At 38.0% G+C, this 14,659-nt stretch overlaps 2 protein-coding genes across 2 annotated transcripts; one reads left to right on the top strand and one right to left on the bottom strand.

Moving 5' to 3' along the window:
- Window positions 1-486: 486 nt before the first annotated feature.
- On the bottom strand, window positions 487-2,686 carry LOC113204816 (uncharacterized). The gene is made up of 2 exons (XM_026420136.2): window positions 1,087-2,686; window positions 487-1,013 (listed from the first exon to the last, which is right to left on the bottom strand). The coding sequence occupies exons 1-2, from the start codon at window positions 1,350-1,352 to the stop codon at window positions 836-838; spliced, it is 444 nt and encodes a 147-aa protein (XP_026275921.1). The 5' UTR covers window positions 1,353-2,686; the 3' UTR covers window positions 487-835.
- A 207-nt stretch (window positions 2,687-2,893) lies between these two features.
- Window positions 2,894-13,229, top strand: LOC113204785 (autophagy-related protein 2 homolog A). Its single transcript, XM_026420087.2, has 36 exons — window positions 2,894-3,061; window positions 3,509-3,677; window positions 3,763-3,906; window positions 3,981-4,083; window positions 4,173-4,386; window positions 4,494-4,676; window positions 4,757-4,869; window positions 4,961-5,115; window positions 5,215-5,427; window positions 5,610-5,898; window positions 6,001-6,157; window positions 6,232-6,386; window positions 6,460-6,583; window positions 6,699-6,805; window positions 6,896-7,079; window positions 7,205-7,305; window positions 7,388-7,587; window positions 7,685-7,838; window positions 7,920-8,062; window positions 8,136-8,329; window positions 8,476-8,626; window positions 8,746-8,954; window positions 9,045-9,232; window positions 9,363-9,614; window positions 9,694-10,085; window positions 10,173-10,408; window positions 10,496-10,755; window positions 10,856-10,955; window positions 11,078-11,206; window positions 11,282-11,609; window positions 11,683-11,947; window positions 12,033-12,185; window positions 12,275-12,396; window positions 12,489-12,643; window positions 12,734-12,889; window positions 12,975-13,229. Exons 1-36 carry the CDS (start codon window positions 2,894-2,896, stop codon window positions 13,200-13,202), a joined length of 6,594 nt encoding a protein of 2,197 aa, XP_026275872.1. The 3' UTR covers window positions 13,203-13,229.
- Window positions 13,230-14,659: the final 1,430 nt, after the last annotated feature.

Raw genomic sequence — 14,659 nt, 5'->3', positions numbered from 1 at the left:
TGAGGATCCAACTGCCAGGTACGTTTCAGGAATTGTGATGCCTTCTATGCGCCATTCCTATCTGAGCCCATTAAATCTTTTGACTTACCAGCCTAGTTGGGTGGCTGAGCGGCGTGTAGATGATGTGGTCAGCTACGAATTCTGCACAACCTTGCCAGTTTTGAAGTTCAGGGTAGCGCATGGAAGTTGGCCTCACTGTGGTGCATACCATTTTCTGGAATGAAAGAAATGTCTTTTGAGTTGGGGCTCCTGTCAAGAGTTATATGATTACCCATGCTAAAATTTGTTGTTGAATCAGAGTTATAACTGTTTCTAAAGATTGTTATAACTATTGATTCAGCAACATTAACTCCAGTCTGTGATGCTTTATTGTGGCTCGGATGTATCTTTGGAACAACACTTTGTTGGAGCCAGAGGTTGCCTCTATCGAGACATGGTACCATGTAAATATAATGTTGATTTATGTATATTTTCTTCTTGCATAAGTACAATGTTATTCGTGTTTATGTTGAATTTGAAAGCAACCCATGACAGTTTGCACTATTCTATATTTATTCATAAATCTCAGCTATTACCCATAAAATTTCTTAGCTTCCCTCTTTGTCTGGTGCTGCCAATGCAGCATTTCTCACTTTTGCTGTGCCCATTTGGGCTTTCCTGTCACATTCCTGATTTCCTAAGCAAAGTCCAAAGAAGAGTGATAACCAGTAGATTTGTGAATTGTTATGTTAGCTTTACAAAATGTTAAAAGTCCAAAGATTGTATATATGGAAATAATGACTATTTTGAATAAAAATTAAGATGCCCATTTCTGTGTTTTCTAACCTTTTATCGCTCAGCTGTTTACCATTCTTACACAAACCTGCAATCCACATTCATTCTCAACTGCAAGCAATAGAGGTCTGCGACGAGCAAACTCATGATGAAATTGCTGCCTAAAATTTTCTGCATACCACATTAGGAGCTTCTCTTTGTTGGTATTCTCAGAAAATGATTGGGGGTAGTATTTGCGCCTGAAACAGAAAATTATTAAAATCCTCAAAACTTAGGCAAAGGGGTGTTCAATATTGAGTCAATTGTACTAACTCATGCTGGGTGTTATTTTCTGGCCAACACAGTTTGATGACTCCCAACTCTGTAGCAATTTCTTTTAATCTCTGGGGCGTTATTGCATTATGTGTTTCATCATGAGAGCACAGAGTGGATGATGATAGAATACTTCCTTTCTTTCTCCCAATACTATTACTTTTAAGTGAAATAAATGAGGCGTCTCCATCACCGCCGCTATTAAGCTTCCCTCTTTCTTGAAAACTGTCTTTCTCTATTACTAACATTGACTCTGTATCTTCCATGATAATAAATGTTTAGCACTAAGTTAGCACCACAAATAAATTGTATCAACACACGAACTCTTGTGGGAAGTGGTTCCCATGACAACAGGACTATCACCAAATCAGACCATACTATATTGGATGAATTAGACCACTTCGACATGAGAAGACGGAAAGAAAACAGATAAAGACATCTATTAATTGAATCGTTTTGATGTCAGAGATCCTAAAAAGGATCGTAAACAATTATAAATAAAACATTCCTCTTGCACATGTCAACATCTAATAATAACTTTTTATTAAATAGTGGACCTTTAAAAGAAGTTGAGCCGTACTGAGGGGAAAAGGGGCACAGGTCAGAAGGAATCAATATATAAATATGCATAAGGAAAGAGAATGGTGGGTATTGCAGGACGAAGTAAAGACATCGCGAGATGAATGAGGGCGAATAACCTTTCAAACCGACATTAAACGAAAACAAGTTTCTTTATTCGATACTCTCAACATGAAAATCCACACTTGACCAGAAATCGAATTTTCTGTAAAGCATTTTCGAGCGATTAAGGATGTAACTCCTCATGTTTCCAGCCAGAGAAAACTTTCACACAAACATAAAAAAGCTGTCTGCTTCTGGTTTGTTTATGTTTTCATTTCATCGTGGAGCAGGTGCGCCAACATTAAAAAAACACGAACACGAAAGAAGAGACAAGAAATATTAGCAAAGTATGAGAATTCGTGCAGTCGTAAAAACTGGGGATGGGATATTAAAGTAGTCAAACGATCAAGCAATTATGTCAGCGAGGTTTATATTAGATTACAAGTTACAACAAAGCACGAGAGGAAAGCAAACTCCCGTTCGACGCTCCCTTGCCATACCATATTTTACTACAAGCATGCAATGTGCAAAGATTATTTGAGCCTCCCGCTCTTGTCACGATCGCCATGCGCATGCGCTTTTTTATGACGTCATTTCTTGTTTTTGAAGATTGCCCCTTAAGCGCTACAAAACTGAGATAGTAGTTGGAATTCGCAATAATAACTTTTGGGAACAATCTGACGACATGATTGTTCTCGTGGATGGAGATTTATTACTTCAGTTATGGTATCACTAGTAATTCATCACTTTATTTCGTTGGGACTAGGAAATCATTTTCTTTGTTGCTTCGTCATGTCATGCACCCTGAGTACAGTCACCGAAAGCTTGTTGTGACTCCCTTTTTGCATGTAACAAAACTAAATGCTGCAAGAAAATGTTTTACTTGCATGAGTAATTTAGGTTTCTGTCGAGAAGTTATGCTCTTACAGGCGCATCGCTTTCAAATTCATGCCATGCGCAAAGTGCGTAGATATCAGCTGATTTTTGTGATTAAGGCCTCAGCTGTCTTCGAATCTATGGGGCTTTGAGCTAACAACGCAAACAAACAAATGACAAATGACGTCGTTCAGTGTTTAGGTTTGCGCATGTTTTGCGTGCTGAAGTTTACAAAGGAAGTGATTCATCTGAAATGAATATTCTTCGGATTTCAGATTCTTTGTGAACTGTTGCCATCACACAGATAAAAATGCCTTGGTTCCTGCCATGGTCTGAAAGCCTGAAGAAGACTGCATGTAGATACTTGCTCCAGAGGTATTTGGGACAATTTTTGGAAGAAAAACTGACCTTGGATCAGCTGACAGTAGATCTTTACAATGGAACAGGAACAGTGTCTGATGTCAGTCTGGATGTTCAGGTATGACCCATATTTTTAAGTCTATTTTCCTTCCCCTTACACCAAGCTTGGTGTGGCCCATGTTGTTTTTGTTTTAGCATGTTCTCACCACCTGGGTCTCTTTGTTTACCTTTTCTCTTAGAGCCAGTAAAATCTTGGGGAAAACGTCTCGCTTTTACCAAATTTATTTTATATTCATTTTAGCATTTATTCTTTCTATTCACAAGCAAAGAAAGCGGATAGCAATAGGGCTCCTACGCCTTTTTAGGAGTCACATTGTCTATCAGATGCATTGTCCCTGCTGCCAATTTAATTTTTCTTCCATATTTTTTTTTATAGAGATTAGTATGAAATTAGTTCTTTTTTCACACTTTGCTTGCTTCTTAAGTATGTTGTTACATTCTGTGTGCCATTGTCCCATCTGTACTGGGAATTATTTTGATAGTATCATATATTTATTTTTTGCAGGCACTCAATGAGTTGGGAGAACAACAGAATTTTCCTGTGGAGTTTGTTGATGGGTACATTTCTGAAATTTCTGTCTCAATACCTTGGAAGTCATTGCTCAACGAATCTAGTTATGTTGAAGTTAAAGGCCTTGCTTTTACTGTTCAACCAAAACAACGTGCAGACAATGGTAAGAAATATTTTGATCCATTGGTTTAAAACTGTTATTTGGCTCTGTAAGAAAAAAATATTTATCCTTAATTTCATTTAAATAGGCACTTCCATGTTTGAGTCAATGTGGAGTTCAATGACTAGCAGCATGCAACTTGCTGAGGAGTGTCTCAAACAAGGAAATTCAGATGAGAAGGAGGCAGAGCCTTTGGAGGGTCTTGAGTTGTTTGCACAAACAATTGATTCAAGTAAGTGTCCTTTCCCTAAAGCCCAGGTTCTACTAGTGTTACTCATAATTCTAATCAAAAGACCTACCTTTCAGTTTTATGTAAAGTAAAAGTGAAGTTTATTGACACCGTGATTCGCTTAGAACATGTTCCCAAAGACAGCAGTTCAGGAGTAGCTTTGGAAGTACGCATTAAGAGGTCTGTATCTTTTTTCCCTGTAGTGGTTTTCATCTGTCTGTTTAGCAACTACGTTGACTAATACTTTTTGTTTCTTCATCTCGCCACAGTATTGACTACCTTGATGAGGCTGGAGCTGATCCTCCAAAGGACTCTGAGGCAGTTCCTGGTGAGACAGGAAAAGCCTATCATATAGCTGCTTTCACAACAAAAAAGTTCTGTCTTGAGGGTGTTACAATATACACTGATGAATTTCCATCTCAGGCTAGAACATTTTCTAGGTCAGTTATGTCCATGTCTACTGGCTCCACACCGGATTCTAAGGTATGTATTTCTTTTTCCCCTTGCCATACTACAAAATTCTGGTCTTTGGTAATCACATTATTTTTCTATCTTCTCCTTTTATCATTTGATTCCTGCCTTGGTTTCAGCATTCTGATACAGCATTTGCCACAGCACCTGCATCTCCTAGTCAAAGCTTTGCTGGTGGGTTATCAAGCAGCACAGCACCAAACCTTTCTCTTGAGCCTGATCCGATTCTCTTTGGGAAACTGTCAGGACGACATGAACTTCGGATTAAATTGAAGCAAGGAGAAGGTGTTGTTGGTCCAAAAGTAAGTACTTAGAAACATAACATTGCCAATTCAAAAACAAATTGCCATTTTCTTTGATTTTAATAGTATTTATTATTTAGGTTGATTTGGAGCTCAATCTTGGATCTCTTACAATTTTTTCATCTCCAAGACAACTTCATGTACTGTTGGAACTGATGCATGGACTTTCCCAACCTGACACTGTTGATACAAGGTAGCAGATTTTGAAATAATGTAGGGGTGTAATTACGAATATGTTTGTTGTTGTTTTTCTCTAGTATTATTTATTATATTTTATTTTACAGCAATGTAGCTCCAAGAACTAGATGTTCTGAGAAACCTATGGATCCTACAGATTTCCAGAGAGTAGAACAAGATCTTCAACAGCATGTTCATGGACTTGCATCCCTTCAGAGTAAAGGACTACATAATGCTCAAGCGTGGTCATCTGCCCCTCTAGGTACAGTTATATGTAATATACCGGAAAAACCCATGGGTTACTTAGTTGTAATTGTATGCAATATGTCTGGTACCAACAATTCTTTATTTTAAAATCCAGATGAGAGTGATGATGAGTTTTTGCCTATGAAAAATCGCCATTCTAATCTCAGTGAAAGCATTATGTCCTCTGCTACGAGTATGGATGCTTCAATATCTTCATCTATGAGTGGTGCCACGTCAAGCTGTAGTGGGAAAGAAATGTTGGGGAGGCTGACAGGCTCTCCCCATCGCCAGTCAGTTTCTTCAAATCGTCACAAGAAAAAGCATAAAGGTAAGATATTAGTTAATCTAACCTGGTAACCACATTGCTGAGGAATTCAATTTAGTAGAAAACTGTTTCATTATCAATGTAGTTTTGCCAGTCATTGTGTTGGTGCCAACCACCGTTACATCTCTATTTTTCTTGTGCCAGTTTTTTGTCTCATTTGACTGTGAATTTTTTCTGATCTACAGTTGGGAGCTCTTTAGGAGGTAGTGATGCAGACCCATCAGCGGAAGTCAGTCACTTTCAAATTAGAATTGGTAGTCTAAGTGTAATCCTTCTGCATGAGGATGTTCTTACCCTCTCTGTAGACCTTGATGGTACATCACTTGCTAGGTCATCTGTCTATCAAATGAAAACTTTGGCCAACACTTTTTTCGACCAATTGGGTCTGTTTTCTGTGTCTGCTATGGGTGGGTCTCAAGCATTTTTTGAAGCTCGTGAAGTTTTTCTTCAAGCTGTCCAACGAAATCATATAAGGTGAAGTAAATACTGACACTAAGTAGAGTTTTGCTCTTAATTTTCTGTCATAGCTTTATTTTCAGCTTCCAATTAACAACCCCCTATCTTTGTCTTTTTCAGACTTCTTTCAAGTGCAATTATTTTAGAAGGTCGAGAAAAGACAACTATGCACTCCAGCTCTCTCTCTGGTCAGGTAACGTCCGCCAGTATGGAAATTTTAGAATGTTTGATTGAAAAGAATTCACCTTCACAGAATTATACTGCAGAATATGTTGAGGTCTGTTTAAGATGTTAATGCTGGTAAATTTAATTGAAGAGGCCATGTTTTTTTACGTTAATCTGCCCTTGCAGCTTCTAAAGTTTGTGCAGAGCCCTAATTCAGAAGCGAGTGCTTCTATGCCATATATCCATCGAAGTCACCCAGATTTCAGGTTGAATTTCCTATACACTGAAAGGCTTACAGGTGCCCCCTCCAGAAAATTTGCACAGCCTCGAACAGAAATAGGGTGAGTTTCTCCTCCGTTGTTTACAACTAGGGTCAAAAATGCATGATAAAAATTAAAATGATTTTGTTTTCAGAATTCAATTAGAACCATGCTGGTCTGAATTGGATGTGTCAATAGTCGATAGAGTCACAGCCGTTTTAAATCCTCAACCTATGTGTAGCAGGGTAACAAGCAAAGGACTAAACAAAGATCTTTGGGTATGTCAGTTTGTAATTATTTTTTAAAAATCTATCTACGTCTATCTGTATACACTTACCTTTTTCACTGCTTTTACTTTAATTTTATAAATTTTATTTTATAATATGCCAACAGGACTGTCCTAGAGCTTCTAGTTTGACTGATGCTTTAGATAATAGATGTCAGTCTGATGGTAGAGTTGAGCTCAAAGTTTCCACTGCCTCAATTATTGTTAAGCTTAGGTGGGTAAATTTTCAGTTAATCTCTTCAATTTAGTTGTAGTACAGAATTAATCTAAATCATTACTGATTTTGTGTCTTTTATTCTATTAGATTTCCTACACCGGATCTGAGACCGATCCATGACATGGACAGACCTCCTTGGTGGAAGAGATGTGTAAGGGAAGACTTTCTTCTTCTTAACTTTAGTGAAGCATCATTCCAAACAGCTTTTGACAGTTCTGATGTGTGCTCAAGTTACGAATTACAATTTAAAGATGTCCATGGCCTTTTCCAGGTAAGAATCAATGACAATTTCTGATCCTCTTAGATCCTTACATGTGCTACATTAGAAAAATATTTGAAGTTGTATAGTGTATATTTTTGAGTAAATGTGTGTAAAGCTTTTTGTAAATTTTACAGGAAGGAGATTCTGAAAATCCTGTTACTATTCTACGAGCTCATGCTGATGAAAAAAGCGGCCAATCTTTGCCCAACGGTGGTGAAGGTTTTGGATGGCCAAGGTTAGGGAGTATTTGTGTTAATTTTGTTTAGTGTCAAATGTTATTTTTCATTTGTTTAATATTAACAAAAACATAATTTCAGGGTGGTTGTTCGTTGTTACCCAACCCAAGTACCAGGAGATCTGGATGACAGTCCACCTGTCCTTCCAGAGGAATCCATCAGTTACTCATCAATTGATCTTTTGAAAAATGCAGGCTATAAGGAACCTTCCCCATTCAGCTCCAAACGAGTTGTGCATGAAAGTGACACACCTCATGGAAAAGCATCTTGTCCTGCTCAAGGTATCTATCTATCTAAGTGGTACTTCCTAATTTTCCATGGAAAGTAAAAGAGGTGCGCTATAAAAGTTCTCATCGATTTTTCACTTTTTATTTACAGAGGGCGAGGAGCTTGTAATACCCGGCAATCAGAAAGAAATAAAGGATTTCATTCGTTATGCCACTCAGAGTAGTCAACTACAGTTTGAAATTCATATACCTTGTGCAACTGTTCAGTTTCCCTCTAAGCATATGTTTGAACTTGTTTACAATAGGTAGGATAATGGATAATTGCTATTTCCAAGGAAGCTTGGTTGAAGAATCATAAGTTTTACACAGTTTTCATTTTTGCACAGAATCAGCACAGATTTACTACTTTGGACGCCATCAGCACCTAAACCCAAGAGTGTTCCCTCAGCTATGGCCCAAGACTTGTCATCATTTCCCAACTTTTCACCTTATCCAGGCTTCTCTATGTGTAAATCAGGCATTCAGTATGGTAAGTTACATTAATTCTATTGTGACTATTCCAAGGCTGCACATTATTACAATTTTGTTTCTATTTTTCTTAGAATCAGATTCTGATTCAATTGAAGATGGTGATGAAGGAGGCATGTACTACTCAGTATATGACAGTAGACCAAGGCAAAAAAGTGCCCGTCATAATGTTGGAAGTGGAAGAGAGAGTGCACACTTTGGACAGAGTCAGGCTTCTGTTTCAATTTCTGTTAGCCAGGGTTCTTTCTCAATATTTACTCCAGTTCGGGTAAGACTAGATTTTTGATTACGAATCATTTTAGGAACATAATGTATATTTTGTCACAAATACGTATTCCAACAAATACCCTATCTATCTATCCACTTTGGTTTTACTTGCGGTATATTCCTCATGATCATAATTTTCTATTACAGGACTCACTTGGAAATGTAATACCAGGCCAGCAGGGAGAATTCCTGTTTCAGTTAGATGAGGGCAACATGTTTTTGGTATCCCAATACAGAGGATGTCCCAGATTGGGATATATTTGTGTTCAAGCAAATAATGCAGCGGTATTTCACAATGGTTAGTTAAAACATAGGATTGTCTATCTAATGTGTTTTGCACCTCTCTAGTTTTCAAAAAGGTTCACTGTTTTTCTTTTATTAATTTATCAATTCTGTCTTTTCTATCTATCTATTAAGGGATTGCACCGGTCCCCACATCATGCCCATCATTGTACCCTGTGGGAGCATCACCGGGAGCTCATCTGTTTCCCACCATGTATCGCTCTGAATCTGGTGTTTTGTCAGCTACCACCAACAGTTCTGTAGGAACTGGAAGCAGGAATAGCTTAGACATGGTTACTGTTGCATTACGTATCCAAATTGAGGAGGGAAGCCACAACATAAAGGTCAGTAAACACAGAAAGTACATGGAGGTTTCTTTAATTATTTGTTATTCTTGGAACTTAGGTGTAAAATCTTTTTATAATTTTGTGCAGACATTTAGAGTGGCTGTTGGAGTTCGGGGTACAACTCTGCACCACAAAATGAGCACAGCAGGACACAGTTGGTTTAAGCAACTTACTGACTTTTTTGACATTTTGGATTATCCTGTGAATGGATATGACAAACCTTTTGTGATTACTGAACTTCATCTGCATTTTTGGGACTGTGCTATTGACTACAGGTAAGTCATTTTCATACTATCTATATACACCCTTCATTAATCCCTTAAGGGCTTGTGCACAATTATTTAATGCAGTTAATCTTGCTCTCTCCCATCATCAGTCCCAATCAAACAATTATTTTGCTTACAGGCCTTTGTATTTACCTCTCAAATCAATGCTCACTATTGGAAGTCTAAGTATTTCAAGTAACATTGCTGCCCAGACCAAAACATCAACCTTAAGATTTATGGCTGAAGATGCTTGTCTCTTGCTTGCTGAGAAATCAACCAATGGCAGTATGAGTACAATAGATCTCTGTCGTGATTATGTTTGTGTTTTAGATCTTGGTCTTTTTGAATTGTCATTAAGGCTGAGTGACAAAACAAATGGATCTGGTCCAAGGTTTGTAACCAGGTTGCATGTGATGTATACTCCAAAAATTCTTTTGGGCTTCACCTAATTTCAATCTTCATATTTTCAGAGTGGATTTGCGTGCATCGAATAACATTGTGCATATCAGAACATGTCCAGACTCAGCTCGTGCTTTGACAGATTTACTTGCCTACTTTGCTGGAGATGGTGACCTAGCTCAACAAACAGACTGCCAAAGCCTTGGCAGTAGCAGTAGGCCCTGGGGAAGTGAGTCTGTGTCGAGTAGCAGAACTAACTCGAGCAGTGCCACCGTTCGAGACGACACTCCGGCCAGCCCTGCTCGGTCTCACAGTAGAGGGGAAAGGGAAACTCTAATTCAGTTGGAAGGAGCGGATCCCTCCGGACAACCTGCTCTCTCTGCCAAACAGGTGCATCATGTGCATTCCTTGATGGAGGAAGCTATGTTAGACACCAATGGACATGCAGTACCTGCGGCTGCAGGTAATATACTCTCTAGCTCAGTGAAACTGTTGTAAATGACGATTACCAAATGACCAGTGGGTAAAGAAATCAATTGTTTTGTTCCAGCTTCACCTCACTCTCAAAAGACTAATGATGCTGTTGAAGTCTTTTACTTTCCTGATGAGTCGCAAAAGGCTAAAGCAACTGAATTTGCTGATCGGGCTGGGGAAGAGGGTAGAAACTCAGTAACATTAGATCACCCTGAAATGAATCAGGCTATGCTGGAGGAGGAAGAAGAAATTGAAGATGAATGGGATGAAGACTTTTGCATTCTAGAAGAAGAAACTGGCAGTGGCATTCCAGTATGAGATAATATAGCATTTTAGTGTGTTGGTTATTCATACAAATGCACAACTTTTCTTAACTTTTTCTTGTGTTCTGCTTTACAGCCCAAAAGTGGACTTCCGGAAATCCGAGCTTTGATTCCAGAACCTATTCATATATTGGAAAATCACTTTGCTGTACCTCATGGGAAAGCAGATCTTCTCAAACCACCTAAACATTATCCTGTGCCTGTCATGCGATACACGCTCAGGGAGATGAGTGTTGTTTGGCATATGTATGGTGGCCATGATTTTGGTGTTCCGAAGGGAACACCATGTGTCCAAACAGCTAAAAAACGAGTCCACATCAATGAAGGAATAGAGAGGTACAGTAAGAATTATATGAAGTTCAACTGCATCATTACATGTTTTAGAAAAATTCTATTGTAAATTCAGTGTCTTATACTCTTAAATGATCATTTTTAGTGGAGGCATACCTTTGCGATCTGCAACTCGTCTTCAATCCAATCCAGCAACAGAATTCGGACCTGGCATTGTCTCTTTCTCCAAAAGTAACCCACAAGAGGTAAGTTTCATAACATCAGTTTGTTAAGGGCTCTGAAGAATAAGTTTTTTTTTTGAAAAGACATACTGTATTTAATTAATTGTTCGGAATCATTTAATTGTTACTGCTTTTATTTATTACAGGTACGTTTTAGTGGGAGTAATGTGAGTTCAAGCCCACCATGCAAAATAAATGTGGCCCCTATGACATGGCAAGTTAAAGGAGGTGCTGGTCGAAACCATGACACTCTTATGGAGTTACAACTAAATAAGGTAGTTCTTACTCCTTCAAGCCAAATCATCAACTAAAACCTGCCATCTCTAATTATTCTTTATTCTATTTCTTAGGTCCGCTTTCAGCATGAGGTTTATCCAGAAAATACAACTGAAGCTTCTCGACAAGTTCTTCTCATTCAAGAGATAGAAGTGAGAGATCGCTTAGCATCTAGTGAAATCAACAAATTTCTCTATCAGTACTCGAGTGAAGCCAGACCTAAGCAATCACATGCCAATATGTTGATGCTAAAAGCAGTTCACATTCGCCCAGATCCAAAACTTACCGCTCAGGAGTGCTGTCTTAGAGTTTCATTACTGCCAATTCGCCTCAACATTGACCAAGATTCACTCCTGTTTCTGTACAACTTTTTCAGTGAAATTTCTGGCAGTCCTGATGATGGTAAGTGCTGTTGAACTTAAACGTGTTGTTAATAAATATTTTGAAGTCATACACTAACCATTTGCCAATGTAGATGAGGAGGGCACCCAATGCAGTACTCCTCGGTTGGCTACACCAACCCATCAACATTCCCATCAGCCACCAGTAATGACTGTTAATATCAATGACGGTCAGAGCATTATTTTGCCAACTGATCAGTCTACACTCTTGATTCAGTTAGAGGAAACAGATACTCTTGCTGGTCTTCGAGAGGGTTTTTCTCACCAGACATCAAACCTGGAGACTGGAAATTCTGTAGATTCTGATAACCAGTCCCCTGCTCCTCCAATTTACTTCAGGTACAACAGCTCAACATTAAGTTTCTATGTGTGGTTTGCAGTATTTTGTTTTTTCTTTATTGGTCCACTTCTTATCTATCAATAGGAGTTTTATTTTCACACCGGAAGTTCCTATCCGATTGGATTACCATGGCAAGCATGTTGATATGACACATGGACCATTGGCAGGACTTTTGATGGGCCTTGGGCAACTCAATTGCTCTGAACTTAAATTAAGACGACTACACCATCGCCATGGGTTAGTGTGATCCATTATCATTTACATGTAATCTAGTTGCCAAGAGTGCTTTCTTTGATTCACATGCCTCATTGTTCTTGACTTTACAGACTGTTGGGCTTTGACAAACTCATGACTTATGCTCTGCTAGAATGGCTTCAAGACATTAAGAAAAACCAGCTTCCAAGTCTCCTTGGAGGGGTTGGCCCTATGCATTCACTTGTCCAACTATGTGAGTATTGTGGAGATCCTTCTAGGGGCATACAAAAAAGAAAAAGAAAAAGTACAATGCAGCAATTTAATGTTTTCAAAAATTGTTTTCAGTTCAAGGAATACGGGATCTGTTTTGGTTACCAATTGAACAATACCAGAAAGATGGTCGCATTGTACGAGGTCTTCAGAGAGGAGCAAATTCGTTTACTACCTCTACAGCTATGGCTACTCTAGAACTAACAAGCCGTTTGGTTCAAGCCATACAGGTAATAATTTGGTTTACCTGAATGAATCTGTATCAAAGTCTCTTACTGTGGAATAATTGCTTTGTTTTATGATTTTTCTCTTGTAAACAGTGTACTGCCGAAACAGCATATGATATGCTTTCTCCTGGTCCAAGTGTGCGCCACAGAGCTATTGCAGGGAAAGGCAAAGGTCACAGACGAAAGCGCAACAATCAACCTCTTGATATCCGTGAAGGGATGCACAATGCATACAATGTTGTTAAGGAGGTAAGCAGGCATTTTGACTCAGACTTAAATCTTATACCTAACATGTCTATTTTCTTTGCTTATTTTATTTTTTATTTTGTTTTAGGGAATAAGTGAAACTGCTGAAAATGTGGTAAGGGTGGCAAGTGAAGAACATGAACAAAAAGGCATGACTGGGGCCGTGGGAGGAGTTTTGCGCCAAATTCCAGGATTGGCTGTCAAACCTGTCATATTCCTTAGTGATGCAACTCATAATGTGCTTGGTGGAATGAGAAGTCAACTGAAACCTGATGCACGCCGAGAAGCTGTTGAAAAATGGAGATCTCAAGATTGATGAACATACATCCACAACTTCTCAAAATTTTTTTTTTTAACATAAGGGTAAAATCACGCATGACAGCAAGCAAGTTATAGTCTGTTGTTCATATAGCAGAATCTTTAAGTGTGATTAGGATGAATTTGTGATTAGAAATGTTACCAACTTGAGACTTTCTATGGGCAGGCAACTCTTTGACCTGTTTAGTAAAGGTGCAACATAACAGTTCTAAAGTTTAAGTGTAACATATAATGTATTCACGTTTGTGATGACCATTCTAAGCTAAATGATTACTTGACATGTCACTTGACTTTTAGCAATATTGGTTGTCAAGTGCTTGTTGCTCTCTTGTTGAAAGTACATTTTAAAAAAATACTTTGCCCTGAAACTTTGTTGACAAACTTCTCAAAGCTGGTTTAGTTGTCAAAGAGGCAGTCTCAATCATGTTCATTGTGACTTGCTATTTAAAACTTTCAATTTATTGAAAGATTCTCTTTATTGTTACGTTGTAAACTTTCATCTTGTACAATACGCTTGTTCGTTTTATAAGTGCAGCACTATTTACATTGTATATGTATGGTATGAAATTTTCCCCCATTTGTTTTGTGTTACCGTATTGTGCTTGCTTTCAAATAACATTTTCTCTTTGCTCAATATCTTTTATTTTGAGAGACAATGATTATATCATTGCTTAACATTGAGTCTTTTTCTTATTGATACCTATCTGTTGAGTGGTTAACAGTTCAGAGTATTTTACATTTCACAATCAATTTAGGAATTTGAAACTTTCTTCGAGGTTTCTCATTTAAAACAATTGTTTTTCAAAAAAATATACAAAATAATTTTTTTATGGCCAATTTCTTATAGACTGCATGTAGCGTTAAGTAAATCTCTGCATTGGATTGAACTTCTCTACTTCAGAGTAGGTCTTAAAAAGAGATCCTGTAAGTTTTGTCTTACTTGCCTTTTTTTGTTGTTGTTGTTTTGTTTTTTATAGTCTGTGACAAACATGGGGTTTCCAAATTTTCTTCTCACTGCCTGTACTTTAATGTATCCTTTTAAAAAACTCTATTCCTACAATTTGATTTTTATGTTTTCTAATGAAGTAGCACTAGGAAATGATGAGTTAGAGCTGTTTGTTAAAGCCCATTTGAAGCTATCAGCAACTGTTTGTGTATGGAAATTTTACTTCGTACTCACCCCTCTAGTTAACTTAAGTGTTAGCTTGAGAAGAGAGTAATTAATTGGCTTATTGAGAGGGAAAATAAGTAATGGGCTGCACCTTAATGTCTTCCACTGCTGACATTTTTTGACAACATTGCAATAATGGAAGGTTTCCAAGGAATTTTCTGAGCTAACAATCAGGAAATACTGCATTCACTCTGGTTGCTTCTAAATACAGTAGATTGAAAAGAATATCACAACTATGTGGCAGTTTGTTACGCTATTATGTGATAAGTTTCCTTTCCTTCAAT

This window comes from Frankliniella occidentalis, unplaced genomic scaffold (genome assembly GCF_000697945.3).
Source record: "Frankliniella occidentalis isolate FOCC.00 unplaced genomic scaffold, Focc_3.1 Scaffold30, whole genome shotgun sequence".
In the NCBI taxonomy this organism is placed as follows: domain Eukaryota; kingdom Metazoa; phylum Arthropoda; class Insecta; order Thysanoptera; family Thripidae; genus Frankliniella; species Frankliniella occidentalis.
This window is presented reverse-complemented; position numbering and strand designations above follow the sequence as displayed.

Bases quoted from the DNA above. Each gene is read 5' to 3' on its own strand.
- LOC113204785 (XM_026420087.2), top strand. From the start codon at position 2,894: ATGCCTTGGTTCCTGCCATGGTCTGAAAGCCTGAAGAAGACTGCATGT. The intron at 7,588-7,684 runs GTATCTATCTAT...TTTTATTTACAG, and splicing joins AGCATCTTGTCCTGCTCAAG to AGGGCGAGGAGCTTGTAATA. The intron at 8,063-8,135 runs GTAAGTTACATT...TATTTTTCTTAG, and splicing joins TAAATCAGGCATTCAGTATG to AATCAGATTCTGATTCAATT.
- LOC113204816 (XM_026420136.2), bottom strand. From the start codon at position 1,352: ATGGAAGATACAGAGTCAATGTTAGTAATAGAGAAAGACAGTTTTCAA. The intron at 1,014-1,086 runs GTTAGTACAATT...TTTCTGTTTCAG, and splicing joins GAAAATAACACCCAGCATGA to GCGCAAATACTACCCCCAAT.